The following is a 17,450-nucleotide window of genomic DNA, read 5'->3' as shown; positions in this document are numbered from 1 at the left end:
AGTAGGAGGGACACCCTTCCCCAATGCACACGTCTCGACGTCCAGCCAACTATGGCTGGCGTAGTGTAATAAAGGCTTCTGACGAATACGCTAGGGGCGTATCCCATAAGTGAAATATCTCACTCATACTATCAGAGAACCAGGGTTACGATTGCAACCTGAAGTTTTCCGCTGCAGGCCCAGAAATGTTTTTGCTGGAGCCACAAATATGTCCAGTTTCTTTGATTTCTTCGTCACTTGTACTGTACAGTTATTAACTGTGGCAATGAATGCCACAAATGTCAGGAGGTCTATGTGTAGACATCCCCAGATGTCTCCCAATTCCGTGGTATCCAATTGGTAATTACAGTTGAAACTACACTCTTTCGTCCCATGCCCTCCTGCACACACAGCAAAATAATTTATATTTGTCAAATGGCAGTCAAGCATTGATTATCATGTCACCAGAATAAGACCCTCAATATTTATTGGAAAGGTACATTAAACTCATCACTGTGCACTTTATCTACCCTGTGAAGTTCATAACTTATGTAATCATCAGCCTAATAGTACCACACACCATATTATGTCACTCCAAGTTTACTTCGATATGACGGTTATTATATAAATATTTGCACACAAAAGGTGTTTCCACTGACATTTCTCACATAATTAATTTGACAGACAAAGATCCCACCATGTCAAACAAACACTATCGGTCAGCCTTTATAAAATTGTACCAAAACTTTGTTTCCATCACAGCTGTCATTTAAAATATATATATACGGTATGACTTTACTTGCATAAAAACTGTGGATGGAAACATGACAAAGTCCACTTCACAAATAATGTTTGATACTCAGGCTGCGGAGTAGGACTACCGATCTTCACTACCACCGGGCCTTCAGAAAAACTCAATCTTTCTACCCTTTTCGACAAGCAAGAAATGTCATGTTCCTGGTGTTCTCTTCTTCCAACTTGAGGGCTAGCTTCAAACTTCCCTTTTCCAAATCTAAAAATGGATCACCTTGCAGAACCCACCTCCACATTTCAAATTATTAAACTCAAGTGAAAATAAATGTATTGGAAAAATTGTTTAAGGCAATAATGTGATGTACTGTGGTAGTCTGAAAGCAAAATAGTTTGTTAGAGAACACCATAGCTTCTCAACCACACATGTGTGGTGCTTCATTTATAGGCAAAATTACTTGATAGAAAATGTTATCCATACTATCTATATGTTTTAAAAGGCTCAAAGATCCTTCTTAAAAGTGGCTTTAACTGAACCTATTTCATAGCTGCATCATACACAATACTCTGTGGGTAATGTTAAACATTAGTCTATATAAATACATAAATCCCAACATTGTCAATGTAAAAGGTGCCACCTTCATCATAAGGGACAATTACAGGTAACAGCACATTCTACGTAACCATCCCATCCTCTAATATCACAGATTATCTCAAACGTCAAGAACTTAATTACTTACTTGCTCACATACAGAAAAAACTAAACAATTCCGAAGTGCAGCGTGATTAATGTAACCTCTAGAAATGTACACAGTCCACATAATAATGTGGGAGAAATGTATGTGGACCTGAAACCAGAGACGTTCACAGTATTATAAGGGGTCCTTAAAGGAAACCTATCTTCCATTCACATTAGTAAACAAAAATGTTTTCCTCAACCAGGTCTTATGCAAATATGCAGTATAACAATATCCTCAAGTACCTTTACATATCTTTAAATGTTAGTAAAATAGCTAACGCCAGTGTTTTCCATAAGTACATGGAGTAGCCAGCCAAATAGAAAAAGCAGCCAGCCAGGGAGATCCGGGCCTGAGAGGTCAAGGTGGGCATGCCTCCTGAGATTTTTTTTTTGACAAAACAAGCTCTATTTTGGTGGCCTCTGGTACATTCTAATGTCCTGATTCAATCCAATATACACAGCTAAATTACGTTAATAGTGATGACTTTCCCTCCCAGGGCTCGGTTTCCCAAAGGAACAAAAGGCTTACGTGTGTTTTAACTATGCATCTTTCCCACAATAACCAAAGATGTAACGTTTCCCAAAACACCACGCAGAAAGAACATTCACCAAGTGTGTCGTTGGAGCATGTGTCGATACTGATAGGATCAAAAGAAAGGCAGCGATTTGTTTCCGCTCACCAAACAGATCCGTTCAAAAAGACCCTACACTGGCAAGTCTTGTCATGGGCTACGAATCCTAGGAAAAATAGAAAACAAGATATTTGGTTTCTTTGACCCGATGCGATACAATGGACATATAACTACGCTGTATTATTTATGAATAGTGAAGGGATATAGGAGATTGACTTTATTCCGTCAGTTCGACACCTTTTATAAACTAGTAAAACACTTGCAGTTCGGTCGTCAATCAAAGCACAGTAAACAGCCTACGCGCCTCACTCCGTGGCTGTATTGGCCTATGAAACACGCAAAAGAAAAATGAATGTGCCATAAAACAATAAGTGGATTTCAACTCATTGTTACCACTTTATATGGGATGTGTTAATTCACTCAAAGGAGATGGAAAAATAAGCATCATGCTCTCCCTCCTCCGTGAAACGATTAGACTGCAGCCAACCACAGTATACAAAAAATAATAGGTATTGAGAGCTGGGACAGACAGCAGAGGGACAAACCATCAGTTTCCCTGTCATTGCTCACTTTTTGACTGACAGGTACCTGTCCTATCAATACATCACTAGAAGGTGCATGTCATTCATTCAAGTGGGAGAAGGCTATACAGACTTTTCTGACTAGCGAATTGAAACTTCTAAATTAAAAGCCTAGTTAGTTTATGAAGTAGCCGGCTTACAATGAGTCTTATCGGCTATTTAGCCGACGACCGGCACTTATGGAAAACACTAACACATTCACATGATTAGGCACAATCTAAAAATGATTATATTCTAGAAGAATGTGAACAAGCCCATTATTTTCAGATTGTAGAATATAGAAAAAGGGTTAAATAAGTTGTTATCTGCATGACTGTACATAATGAGAACTTAACCAAATTGGAACAACCCACTAAAACAGTAAAATCATTCAAAAACAAAGGATTGCTGCAAAGCTAGAACTGTAAGGTGCAGACAGTAGAGTACTACAGCGAGGGCAGAGACTAGCACAAGCCCTAGTCCTGCTCCTGCTTCATCACAGCGATGCCCACCTGGGCATGACGAATGGTGCGTCCGTGGAGCTTGTACCCATCCTGTTTCACTACAGTAACGGTGCTGGGCTCCCCTCCCTCAGCAGGAGTGTGGCATACTATCTCATGCTGGTAAGGGTCGTATTTATCCCCAACAGGGCTCATCTTATTCAGGCCGTGCTTTGTGAAGATCCCCTGCAGCCTGTCCTGGACCTGAGCCAGCCTCTGGCCCTCCTCTTCCTGCAGGTTGTCTGTAGTCTTCTCTAGCAGGTCAGCCACCTCAACCAGTTCACGGCAGAAACTCTGGATCCCTGTTTGAGTGGTGGTAAGGGAGAGGAATTAGAACTGCACAAAGTAGAGCAGTGGGGTATTTCTTTGCGGGGAACAATATGCAAAAGTTGAGAACGATCATTGGAAAAACAATTTTATTGAGGAAATGTATTTTGTAGTAAATGTAGCTTATTTTCATTTTATGAATTGAAGGTTATTTATTGATGTACAAATGTCATTAGATTTGGGGAGGAATCGGCAGAAATTCTGGTGGGAAAAAAATTGGGTTCCCCAGAAATTCAGGCGAAAATGAATACCACTGAAGTAGAGGGACCATACTAGGTATGATGTCAGGGTAGGAGAAAAAACATCTCACCAAAAAGCTTGGCGTCTTGGACAAACTTCTGAGTTCTTTTTCGAACATTGTCAGAGTCAGCCATGGCCCTTTTGTATCTTTCCTGAAATACAATACAGTATAGTATATCATACGTGATTAAATTCTTTGTATTTCCAGGGGAAAATCTAAACAAATCTATGCCGGCTGTAGGTAGCACCAGTCAAGACAAAGAATCTTCCTCCTTACTCTCACCGCCATCGAGGCTCTTACCGTGAGCTCCCTGACCTGCTCCTCCAGCTTGCTGGCCCTCATCTCCAGCAGTTTCACATTGGTCATCGCATGGCCGGAGTCATCTGTGGTGTCATCACCATTGCAATTATCACCTGTTCCCCAATGCTTTGCCGCTGTGCTGTACAGGCCAATCAAAGCCCTGGAAAGCAAAACATTATTCAATTGTGCACCTAGCAAGAGACCATTTGGCTAGCGGTGTTTCTGTAGTGTAGGCTACAATGTAGGCCTACATGTAATGGCAGAGCTTGGAAAATAAATGCCCTCCTGATAAATACAAATCATCATGAAATCCTTCTGCCAGGAAGGCCCTACTCTGCAGTCAACATTTAGTAGTTTTTTTGGGAAAGGCTTTAGAAATTAATTCAAACAGCACATGACTGAATTGCGCATCTCGAAGATTTAACCAACACTTTGGACCAATTTTTTTGTAATATTTTTAGTATTTTATCCCCCTTTTATCCTAATTCCAATATTGTCTCATCGTTGCAACTCCCCAACGGGCTCGGGAGGCGCAGGTCGAGTCATGCGTCCTCCAAAACATGAACCTCCAAACCGCGCTTCTTAACACCAGCCTAACCCGGAAGCCAGCCTCAATGTGTTGGAGGAAACACTGTACAATCGACGACCGAGGTCAGCCTGCAGCCACCCGGCCCGCCACAAGGAGTCTCTAGAGCGTGATGAACCAAGTAAAGCCCCTCTGGCCAAACCCTCCCCTAACCCGGACGATGCTGGGCCAATTGTGCGCTGCCCTATGGGACTCCCAGTCACGGCCGGTCATCGTTCAATTCTGTGAGCTGCTCCATGCAACAACCAGTTGAAAGCTGAGCGCTCTTGCTGCCAATGCCGCCTGATATTCCACTGAAACTAGCCATGTGTGTGGCACGCATGTTGATATATTTCACGTGCTTTGCGATTGTGTAGGCTACTTTGTGTATAATTTCTCTATTGCACTACATAATTGATACGGCATACACCAGCACTACACTGCTTTGATACACATCAGTGGGGATTACGAAGTGAGTTTATGCAAAAAAGTGGGTATACGGCAGCATATACCCTCCACTACACCACTGGAGCGAGGGATAAATACCCAAGATGTGGAGATGATGGGGAACAGTGTGTATATCACAGTCTTTGCCAAAACTTTGCAATGTTTAGATCCATTTTTAGATGAACTTCTCTGAGTATTGTTCCGTTACCTTTTTTCAGTATGTTGTCAAAAACGCTTTTTTAACTATTGGGATTTTTGTAGATGATATGTAGCAAAGCCTGGAGTAGATCCACAGATAACGTAATCTCTATTGTACTCAACACTACCCTTTCCGACCTGGACAAAAGGAACACCTACGTGAGAATGTTGTTCATCGACTACAGCTCAGCGATAAACACTCTAGCGCACCTAAACCGCATCACTAAGCTAAGGACATAGGGACTAAATGCCTCCCTCGGGCAACTGGATCCTGGACTTCCTGACGGGCCGCCCCCAAGTGATAAGGGTAGGCAACAACTTCTGCCACGCTGATCCTCAACACGGGGGCCCCTGAGGGGTGCGTGCTCAGTCCCCTCCCGTTCTCCCGGTTCACCCATGACTGCGTGGCCAAGCACGACTCCAACACCATAATTAAGTTTACTGACGACACAACAGTGGTAGGCCTGATTACCGACAACGATGAGACAGGCTATAGGGATGTGGTGCCAGGACAACAACCTCTCCCTCAACGTGATCAAGACAAAGGAGATGATCGTGGACTACGGGAAAAGGAGGGCCGAGCACGCCCCCATTTTAAATCGACAGGGCTGTAGTGTAGCAGGTTGAGCGCTTCAAGTTCCTTGGTGTCCACATCACCAACAAACTATCATGGTCCAAACACACCAAGACAGTCGTGAAGAGGGCACAACAACACCTATTCCCCCTCAAGAGACTGAAAAGATTTGGCATGGGTCCTCAGATCCTCAAAAAAATCATACAGCTGCACCATTGAGAGCATCCTGACTAGTTGCATCACCACCTGGCATAGCAACTGCTCGGCCTCTGACCACAAGGCGCTACAGAGTGTAGTGCATACAGCCCAGTACATCACTGGGGCCAAGCTTCCTGCCATCCAGAACCTCTTTACCAGGCGGTGTCAGAGGAAGGCCCTAAAAATTGCCAAAGACTCCAGCCACCTTTGTCATAGACTGTTCTCTCTGCTACCGCATGGCAAGCGGTACTAGAGTGTCTAGGTCCAAAAGGCTTCTTAACTTCTTATGGATAGGGGGCAGCATTTTCACGTTTGGATGAAAAGCGTGCCCAGAGTAAACTGCCTCCTACTCAGTCCCAGATGCTAATATATGCATAGTAGTAGTATTGGATAGAAAACACTCTGAAGTGTCTAAAACTGTTTGAATGATCTCTGTGAGTATAACAGAACTCATATGGCAGGCAAAAAACTGAGAAAAAAATCCAACCAGGAAATGGGAAATCTGAGGTTTGTAGGTTTTCAACTCAGCCACTATTGAATATACAGTGGGATATGGGTCATCTTGCACTTCCTAAGGCTTCCACTAGATGTCAAAGGTCTTTAGAATGTTGTTTCAGGCTTCTACTGTGAAGGGGGGCCAAATGAGAGGGGATTGAGTCAGAGATCTGCCAGCAGCCTCGGTCTTGTGACGCACGGTCATGAGAAAGTTACCTCTCATTCCATTGCTTTCCTACAGACAAATGAATTCTCCCGTTGGGACATTATTGAACATTTATGATAAAAACATCCTAAAGATTGATTCTATACATCGTTTGATTTGTTTCTACGACCAGTAATATAACATTTTAGAATTTTCGCCTGACACTTCCGCTGGACTTGCCCGCGCCTCGTGAGTTTCGATTTGTAGACTAAACACCCTAACAAAAGGAGGAATTTGGACATAAATTATGGACTTTATGGAACAAATCAAACATGTGTGTTTACTGGGATTCCTGGGAGTGCATTCTGACAAAGATCAAAGGTAAGTGAATATTTACATTTATATATTTCTGACTTATGTTGACTCCAACATGGCGGATATATTTGTGGGTTGTGTATGTCGTCTGAGCGCCGTACTCAGATTATTGCATGGTTTGCTTTTTCCGTAAAGTTCTGACACAGCAGTTGCATTAAGGAGAAGTATATCTTTAAATCTGTGAATAACACTTGTATCTTTTATTAATGTTTATTATGAGTATTTCTGTGATTTGATGTGGCTCTGTGCAAATTCACGGGATGTTTTAGAGGCAAAGCCAAATGTAAACTGAGGTTTTTGGATATAAATATGAACTTGATCGAACAAAACATACATGTATTGTTTAACATGTTGTCCCGGGAGTGTCATCTGATGAAGAATATCAAAGGTTAGTGATACATTTTTGTGACTCCTCTCTTTGCTTGGAAAATCGCTGTATGCTTTCTGTGACTAGTTGCTGACCTAACATAATGATATGATCTGCTTTCGCCGAAAAGCTTTTTTGAAATCGTACACTGTGGTTGGATTAACGAGAACTTTATCATTAAAATTATGCCTAATACTTGTATGTTTGAGAAAATGTAATTATGAGGTTTCTGTTGATTGAATTTGGCGCCCTGCAATTTCATTGGCTGTCGGTGAGGGGCTCCGCTAGTCCTAGACAGGTTTACAGCTTATATCCCTAATCAAATGGCTACCCAGACTATTTGTTGTGTTTTTTTACACTGCTGCTACTCACTGTTTGTTATCTATGCATAGTCACTTTACCCCTATCTACATATTACCTTAATTGCCTCGACTAACCTGTACCCCCCACACATTGAATCAGTATCAGCCTCGTTATTGTTATTTTATTGTTGCTCTTTAATTTTTTACTTTTGTTTATTTAATAAATATTTTTCTTAAACTGCATTGTTAGTTACGGGCTTGTAAGTAAGCATTTCACGGTACAGTCTACACCTGTCGTATTTGGCACATGTGACAAATACAACTTGATTTGAAGAGGGGGATCCCAGCTTTCCATCCCTACTTTTTTTCTGAAATTCTAAATATGCGCTTACAGCACCATTTTAAAAACAAATACTTTTTAGCAGCATGGCTAAGCACATTACCTCTTGGCAATTCACAGTGAGTGTATAGAGGAGAGTGGGGCAAAATGTAACACTGGTCAATTGGAGAGTAACTTGGGATAAAACGCCACCCTACCTCAATTTTTTGGGGGCGTGACTTAAAATTGTGATGAGACAGATTACATATTTAGAGTGCAAGAGTAGTGGCAACCAGGGAAAGTGTTGGGTGAAAACATTGTGACATGAAGTAATTTCTATGTGAAGTACAGGCAGGGGACTTGTTATCCCAGTTGGCGGTTTACTCCAAGTTACACAAACAGGTAGGCTACATTATATTCGCTGTGTTTATGCAAGTTTTTGGGGAAATCTTTGCCTGTGTGTGTGTACGTTACCCGCCCCTCCGAAGCATGTTTCCGAAATTAGGGACAGATATTTTTAATTAGAGAAGAAATAACTAGCATTGAAAAAGTTAATTGAGGATACTATAGTTTTCACGTTTCACATTGCATTTATTAACTTAAAAAAGGTAAGAAGTGTTTTTAATTCTAGTGCTGCTCTGCACCCAGAAGCTTGTTAGCTAGCTAGCTAACATTAGCTCTGGTCCAACGTTAAGCCAACTCTCTGAAGTTCAAAGCATACACATTAAAACCAGTAGATAGTGATAGCGCTGATGTCATCCACTTATTCCTATGGAAAACTCCCAATGGCACATGAAGCCAGAAGTATGAATTTGAAGCTTACCATTTTGCTGAATGGCACAAAAAAAGTGGCCATAACTAGCAAAGGATCATGGTCGGTGTAGTCGTTTTCATCCTGCCTGAGAGAGTCAAACCAAAGCTGCTAGACGTCAGCATCAATACCGGTAACATTTGGCTCTGGAAAACGTACCTCAATCCAGGAATGAGAAATGCATTGCACTCCAAATTGTTCCACTATCCCAACTGTTACACAGAAGATTGAAGGACTGCTAACTTAAAAACTAGCAGTCGTTTAATCTTCTCTGTGTAACAGTTGAGATAAAGGGCAATTCGGAGTACAACACATTTCTCATCCCTGGATTGAGGTACAGTGGGGCAAAAACGTATTTAGTCAGCCACCAATTGTGCAAGTTCTCCCACTTAAAAAGATGAGAGGTCTGTAATTTATCATAGGTACACTTCAACTATGACAGACAAAATGTGAAAAAAGCCAGAAAATCACATTGTAGGATTTTTTATGAATTTATTTGCAAATGATTGTGGAAAATAAGTATTTGGTCACCTACAAACAACCAAGATTTCTGGCTCTCACAGGCCTGTAACTTCTTCTTTAAGAGGCTCCTCTGTCCTCCACTCATTACCTGTATTAATGGCACCTGTTTGAACTTGTTATCAGTATAAAAGACACCTGTCCACAACCTCAAACAGTCACACTCCAAACTCCACTATGGCCAAGACCAAAGAGCTGTCAAAGGACACCAGAAACAAAACTGTAGACCTGCATCAGGCTGGGAAGACTGAATCTGCAATAGGTAAGCAGATTGGTTTGAAGAAATCAACTGTGGGAGCAAATATTAGGAAATGGAAGACATACAAGACCACTGATAATCTCCCTCGATCTGGGGCTCCACGCAAGATCTCACCCCGGGGGGTCAAAATGATCACAAGAACGGTGAGCAAAAATCCCAGAACCACGCGGGGGGACCTAGTGAATGACTTGCAGAAAGCTGGGACCAAAGTAACAAAGCCTACCATCAGCAAGGGCATTGAAGATGAAATGTGGCTGGGTCTTTCAGCATGACAATGATCCCAAACACACCGCCCGGGCAACGAAGGAGTGGCTTCGTAAGAAGCATTTCAAGGTCCTGGAGTGGCCTAGCCAGTCTCCAGATCTCAACCCCATAGAAAATCTTTGGAGGGAGTTGAAAGTCTGTGTTGCCCAGCAACAGCCCCAAAACATCACTGCTCTAGAGGAAATCTGCATGGAGGAATGGGCCAAAATACCAGCAACAGTGTTTGAAAACCTTGTCAAACGTTTTCTGTAAGTCTTCACCTCTGTCATTGCCAACAAAGGGTATATAACAAGGTATTGAGATAAATAAGTATTTGGTCAATAACTAAAGTTTTCCACCATAATTTGCAAATAAATTCATTAAAAATCATACAATGTGATTTTCTGTCTTTTTTTTCCTCATTTTGTCTGTCATAGTTGAAGTGTACCTATGATGAAAATTACAGGCCTCTCTCATCTTTTTAAGTGGGAGAACTTGCACAATTGGTGGCTGACTAAATACTTTTTTGCCCCACTGTATGTTTTCCAAGCCATATCTCGCACCGGCTCCACAATGTCTTAATATACATAGAAATGCTGTCTGACCCTAGTGCAGGCTGTAAGCAAGCTGGTCAGATCTGCTGGCTAGACCTGCCATAGGATATGAACAGTGAGCTCAGTTACATGCATACAATAATGTGATTATTGTGAATAGTCAGATTAATACAATGTGTTTAAAACGTTTACATCCTTTTCAAGAATAACGATTTCCCTAATAATCCTGTTTACATGGACACCTCTGAAATCAGTCTAGCCGATGAGACTTTGATAAATGCAGAAAATCGCCAATCAAAACAAACTTTCTACCACATTGACCATGTTATTTTTGTGAATAATGTTTTATTTTTATGTGAAAACTATTTCTAAGATGCATACTTTCAGTTTTTACAAACTCACTTCACTCACACATAAGAGGGAGACTTGCGCTACCGGTGCGGCACGTGTGCAGATCAAATTTGCCACTGCAACGCCGAATTACATCTCCTAATAGTTTGAAAGATTGCTCAGAAAACCAGGTGTTTTAATTGGTGTATTCTTACTTCGATTTTGACCTTAAGCCAAACAAGATAAGCAGAGTATGGTGTTTACAAGACTACTTCCATAACTGCCATAATCAGTTTAATATTGAATTATTAGTGTGTATGTAAACATAATCTGTGACAATAGTTGGCTGCTATTTAACTGATAGTTTGTCGGTCAAATCTGTGTCTTGGTGTGTATGGCCGGCAACTTTCATAGAGAAACCCCCCCTGAACTTTTTGGGCCATGAGAAAGAAAATGACAGCTGCGACCCCCAGCACATATGACAAAATCAACAGTACAACACCAAAGATATTGATCTGTTTTAAGCAACTGATCTTGTTGACCAAAAAGCTTTATACTAACATTCCCAATTTTTGGTCAAAAGGGATGTGTAATTCCCACTGAGGTATAAAGAAAGGTAATTCCCCCCAATTTGATGTGGTCAAAACGTCTGTTTATGTCATGTAATAACATACTGTCCACATCATGGAAAAGAGCGTAATATAAATTAATTACATATTCAATTATTTTGCTATATCTTCATTTAAGATGACAGTAAATGAAGCAAACTCAAGATTTTTTTCTTCTGTAATCACATCTCACTAGTTTAACCATTTAGCAAAACATTTTAAAAAATGCACAAAGTAACTGTGCGCTCTAGTTTAGAAATAATTTACATATTGAATGTGCAGATCCTGGTTCTAATGTCAGTAGCCAGGTTTCCATCCAACCTTTTAGAGTAAAGTATATGTAGGATAAACAACGTAATCACAGGCCTGGTGGAACTACAGATTTATTGTAAACATTCCAAATGTCAACAAAACAAAATATGCTAGACAATGTCTTTCTGTGTCGGTAAAATTAATTATGCGAGAAATGGCGGTGGAAACGCTTTTATGCGCACATATTGATATAATAACCATCATATCGAAGTAAACTTAGAGTCACGCGATGACATGTGTGGTCCTCCCACTACGACTCGGTAAAGTATGCAGTTTATTATACTACAGATCAAATAAATTATGATGAACTTCACAGGGTGGTGAACGTGCAAGGTGATGCCCCTTTTCATAAATATCGAGGGTTTTATTCTGGTGACAAGACAGTCGATATTTGTTTGACAAATAAAAATAATTTCGCTCTTTTGTCCATACTAATCTCATCATGTAGGCTATACCCTACACCCGCACTGTATATGCAAGATGTTGGCTAGAGTGCATATGCCAACATCAGTGGGCACATTCGCTACATAACACACATTTTCTTTGTGACAAAATCGCCAGTAGAGTTAAATGCGATAGAAACCTATTTAACTTGTATTTGTTATTCGGTACATGGTAATTTAACCCCAAAATGTATGTTGAAATCATCACGCAAAGACTAGTCAATATGATAAACATTTCTGGTGGGAAAATGCTCATTGTTTTTATGCAGATTTTAGAATAGTCGCATGAAAACTGTCGCCAATTGGGATGGAACGCTATTTTATGGCAGCAGCCCATTCCTTCGACTTCCCGACAAATAACTAGTTAACTCGTTATGAAGCATAAATTAGATAGCTAGCGAACACTGACTTAATCTAAAACTGTCAAAAGTGAGCTAACCGTTAACGCTATTAAACGAACTAATTTTGCTAAAAGCAACGTTAGCTCGCTAGATAGCTTTTGTACAGCAAGCTTGTTCCCGCAGCGTTGAAAGTTGTGTCTTTACTTTACACTGTATTTTTTTAAATAGCTAGAGGGATATGTTGACAAACCTCACCTGTGATCATTCGACAAAAATAGTTGTAATCTGCCGGCGCAGTTGAGATTTTTCCGAGCCAAGAAAAGACAGCGCACGGCCATATTATTCAGACTCTGTTAGCTAGTTACATTCAATTACAGCAGAACAAAGCCAGACCTGTGGAGAGAAACCACTTGCAGGGGCACACCGTCGGCTGTGGGCGGGGTCGTTCCCCACCACCACAAGTTTTCATTTGCGGAGGCTTTGCAGACAGACAAGCGATGGGCAAAGCTGGGTTCGTTTGCTAGAGTGGGTTCTTCTTCGATGAGGTTTAACGGTGTTTGGCATCCAATAAATGTTGCATCACCGCCACCTACTAGACTGGAGTATAACTCCTTTATACCTTGCTTATCAAAAAAAATACATCAAATACAACAAATACCCTACCATCTAACACTACACTCACACTACACTACACTAACACTACACTCACACTACACTACACTAACACTACACTCACAAATGGATGATTTGGGGTGTTTAATTTAACTTTTGTACACCTGTGGTGTTCCCGGTCAAAAATGACCAGTCAAAAGAAATTAATGGGTGAGATTACAATTACGAAAGGTGCCATGGGATCTTCTGTTTCTCCAAACACGCCACCCTGTCTGCGTCGCACCAAACGACGAGCATCACAAACACGGGGAATCTTCCCCTTCAGTTGGTCAGCTTTCACATTTACCTCTACCAAAGTAATCACTCCTTTGAATGGCGCCCTTTTCTTAAGAGCAAAACAATTCACATCTCTTGTCCCCATTCGTTTAACATGGAGCGCCTGCTCCCTCTGACCAGCAGAAACACATACAAGACAACCTCTGGTTACCCTCACTGATTCCACAGCACCCAACTCTGTTTTCATCCGTGCTGAAATCTCAAATGAATCAGCCAAAAGGCAAGGGTCCACTTTTTCCAAAAACTTCACTCCTACCATCACAGACCTCATCTTTATCCTGACCTCAGTTTCCGAGAACTTCGCCACACCTACCAAGTCTTCTTGAACTGCACTGTTGGTTAAGGGCTTGTAAGTAAGCATTTCTACACTAGTTGTACTCGGCGCATGTGATAAATAAAGTTGGATTTGATTTGATTTTGTTCTTGACTTGTCAAGGGACGCCATTTAACCGGCTGTCACAATCTCCGTACAATCAGCACAAACCACTCTTTCAGTGGGTTCGCCTGTGCATGTCAGTACAAAAGCATTTTGAAAAGTTGCAGTTAGAAATGCCATACATAGAACTGACATGATTCCTTAGAATCAGAGAGGCATGTTTGCAGTGGTGGAAAACATACCAAATTGTCATACTTGAGTAAAAGTAAAGGTACCTTCATAGAAAATGACTTAAGTAAAAGTCACCCAGTAATATTTTACTTGAGTAATAGTCCAAAAGTAGTTAGTTTGAAATATACTTAAGTATCGAAAGTAAATGTAATTGCTAAAATATACTTAAGTGTCAAAAGTAAAAGTATAAATAATTTAAAATACCTTATATTATGTAAACCAGACGGCACAATTTTATTTTATTTTACGGATAGCCATGGTCACACACCAACACTTGCAAACGAAGCATGTGTGTTTAGTGAGTCCGCCAGATCAGAGGCAGTAGGGGATGATGTTCAGTTGATAGAGCATGAATTTTACCATTTTCCTGTCCTGCTAAGCATTCCAAATGTAACGAGTACTTTGGGGTGTCAAGGAAAATGCATGGAGTAAAAAGTACATTATTTTCTTAAGGAATTTAGTGAAGTAAAAGTAGTTACAAATATAAATAGTAAAGTACAGATACCCCAAAAAACTACTTAAGTAGTACTTAAAAGTATTTTTACTTAAGTACTTTACACCACTGCATGTTTGTTCAACATAATACATTTCTATTTGAACGTTGGACAACGTTGTGTCTGTCCTCTAGCTGAAGCGACCCTGTCCTTCTCCCTACCTATGTGAAGCTAGCCACAATAACGAATTTGAGGTTCCCCTTCAAAATAAAAGTCTATCGTTTGAAAGTGATGCAAACAGATACAAATTTGAAAGATACAAAGAGTAGAATCATTCCATATTTGTACTAGATATAGCCCTTGATCATGACTCTAAGTTCCATTACATTACACATAAGAGTCATTGGACGAAGGCGTCTTCTGTGTAGGTGGGAGTTTTGTTTACAGCCGAAACGCTCGGTCTGAACATTAACACGCATCGTTTGCAGTACGGTTTTGAAAGCAGAAATAATAATAATTTTTAAAAGTTTAATTATACCCACCCTTACGGTTCTTGCACGGCCATATTTCCTTGTTACAGCGCTTGTTAACGGAAGACAGAGTGGATTACCTGTGCTAATTAGCTATCTGCATCTTCAAACACCTGTGTGTAAACGGAAGACGGGCGCCACAAACGTGTTGTCACTGAAAAATACTGTCGCTGCAACTGTTAAACCCGCTTATATAAGTTTGTAGTTTGTACAGTAAGTGTGTATTTTGCATTTGTGAACTTATTTTGATGTGATATTAAAGTACAGGGATTTATGTTTCTAGAACCGTATTGCAATTGAGAATCGACTCACTGTTTTGGCTTCCAGAGACAATTTTCCCTTTATACAGAACATGTAAGGTCCTTGGACTAAGGAGTAACGTTAGGCTCCTTTGGTCCAATATTGGGCTAGACTAGATAATGCTAGAGAATGTTACATAATTTAAGATTAAATTCAATAATGAATGAGTTTGACAATAAACAGAAAACACTGTTTAGATTACATTGTACTGCACTATACAGCCTTAGCAATGAATTGTGCACCCTGAAACAAGGTATCAGCTTACACAGTGACACCCACACAAAACAATTCTCAGGAGTTTCCACAAATATTAGCAATTTAGCTCTTATTGCAGGACTTTGACTGTGGGAAATCACCTTCACAGTCAGCCTATTGTGCCTATTGAATATTCAAATTGCACTGTACAGCCTAACCTATGGAATGTGCACCCGTGGAATGGGGTATCAGCCTACTCAGTGACACCCACAGGTCATAACTATGTAGAATTTACACAAATATTAGCATCTTAGCTCTTATTGCAGGACTCTAAAACCACTGTGAAATAAGCCACATTAGCTCGCCAGTCAAACTTCTGCTATATGTGTATTGAACATTCATAGCTAATGTAGCTCATTTCACAGTGGTTTCAGAGTCATCCAGTAAGAATTAAGATGCAAATATTTGTGTAAACTCTACATAGTTCTGATCCGTGGGTGTCACTGAGTAGGCTGATGAAAAAACATTAACACAAATTAAGATTTGTATTTTTTCTGCAAATTTTAGTCCCACTAAGCCAAAACCAGATGGGATGGTGTATCGCTGCAGAATGCTGTGGTAGTCATGCTGGTTAAGTGTGCCTTGAATTCTAAATAAATCACAGACAGTGTCACCAGCAAAGCACCCACACACCATAACACTAACACCTTCTCCATGCTTTACAGTGGGAAATACACATGTGGAGATCATCCGTTCACCCACACCATGTCTCACAAAGACACAGCGGTTGGAACCAAAAATCTCAATTTTGGACTCCAGACCAAAGGACAGATTTACACCGGTCTAATGTCCACTGCTTGTGTTCCTTGGCCCAAACAAGTCTCTTCTTCTTATTGGTGTCCTTTAGTAGTGGTTTCTTAGCAGCAATTCAACCATGAAGGCCTGATTCACACAGTTTCCTCTGAACAGTTGATGTTGAGATGTGTCTGTTATTTGAACTCTGTGAAGCATTAATTGGGGCTGCAATTTCTGAGGCTGGTAACTCTAATGAACTTATCCTCTGCAGCAGAGTTAAATAATGAATTTGCATTTTATTGCATGACATAAGTATTTGATCACCTACCAACCAGTAAGAATTCCGGCTCTCATAGACCTGTTAGTTTTTCTTTAAGAAGCCCTCCTGTTCTCCACTCATTAGCTGTATTAACTGCACTTGTTTGAACTCGTTACCTGTATAAAAGACACCTGTCCACACACTCAATTAAACAGACTCCAACCTCTCCACAATGGCCAAGACCAGAGAGCTGTGTAAGGACATCAGGGATAAAATTGTAGACCTGCACAAGACTGGGATGACCTACAGGAAAATAGGCAAGCAGCTTGGTGAGAAGGCAACAACTGTTGGCTCAATTATTAGAAAATGGAAGAAGTTCAAAATGACGGTCAATCACCCCCGGTCTGGGGCTCTATGCAAGATCTCACCTCATGGGGCATCAATGATCATGAGGAAGGTGAGGGATCAGCCCAGAACTACACGGCAGGACCTGGTCAATGGCCTGAAGAGAGCTGGGACCACAGTCTCAAAGAAAACCATTAGTAACACACTACGCCGTCATGGATTAAAATCCTTTAAAATCATACTTAAAAATCATACATTGTGATTTTCTGGATTTTTGTTTTAGATTCCGTCTCTCACAGTTGAAGTGTACCTATGATAAAAAATTACAGAGCTCTACATGCTTTGTAAGTAGGAAATCCTGCAAAATCGGCAGTGTATCAAATACTTGTTCTCCCCACTGTAACTATAACCAGTTAGCAAGTCAGACATTTCCGAGTTTCCTAGTTCCAAGTAGTACGTGAACCTGGCATAAGAACCACCACACACGGAAGACGACAGCCATCTGTGACCATAGAAACGGAGTAAACTAACACTTTCCATGTGTGGCTACGAGCGTGGTTTAATGAGCCTCAACCAATGAAAATGTATGGTGGGCAAGACCGGC

The 17,450-nt window shown here is 40.8% G+C and overlaps 1 protein-coding gene across 2 annotated transcripts; it reads right to left on the bottom strand.

Annotated features, from left to right (window-relative positions):
• Positions 1 to 449: 449 nt before the first annotated feature.
• On the bottom strand, positions 450 to 12,955 carry LOC139420837 (grpE protein homolog 2, mitochondrial-like). Of its 2 annotated transcripts, XR_011635544.1 has the most exons (5): positions 12,689 to 12,867; positions 4,029 to 4,188; positions 3,798 to 3,879; positions 1,712 to 3,462; positions 450 to 772 (listed from the first exon to the last, which is right to left on the bottom strand). XR_011635544.1 is itself a non-coding variant. In XM_071171180.1 (4 exons), the coding sequence occupies exons 1-4, from the start codon at positions 12,769 to 12,771 to the stop codon at positions 3,137 to 3,139; spliced, it is 651 nt and encodes a 216-aa protein (XP_071027281.1). In that variant the 5' UTR covers positions 12,772 to 12,955; the 3' UTR covers positions 450 to 3,136. The 2 variants fall into 2 exon arrangements, 1 of the variants encoding a protein (XP_071027281.1); XM_071171180.1 differs by having other exon boundaries at positions 450 to 3,462; positions 12,689 to 12,955.
• Positions 12,956 to 17,450: the final 4,495 nt, after the last annotated feature.

Source organism: Oncorhynchus clarkii, chromosome 12 (assembly GCF_045791955.1).
Source record: "Oncorhynchus clarkii lewisi isolate Uvic-CL-2024 chromosome 12, UVic_Ocla_1.0, whole genome shotgun sequence".
Lineage (NCBI taxonomy): Eukaryota > Metazoa > Chordata > Actinopteri > Salmoniformes > Salmonidae > Oncorhynchus > Oncorhynchus clarkii.
Note: the sequence above shows the minus strand (reverse complement) of the source record. Positions and strands in the feature narration are given on the sequence as shown.

Coding starts and splice junctions, on each gene's coding strand:
- LOC139420837 (XM_071171180.1), bottom strand. CDS start 12,771: ATGGCCGTGCGCTGTCTTTTCTTGGCTCGGAAAAATCTCAACTGCGCC. Junction 4,189..12,688: donor TTTTTGTCGAATGATCACAG/GTGAGGTTTGTC, acceptor TTTGCTTTCCAG/GGCTTTGATTGGCCTGTACA. Junction 3,880..4,028: donor AGCAGGTCAGGGAGCTCACG/GTAAGAGCCTCG, acceptor ATTGTATTTCAG/GAAAGATACAAAAGGGCCAT.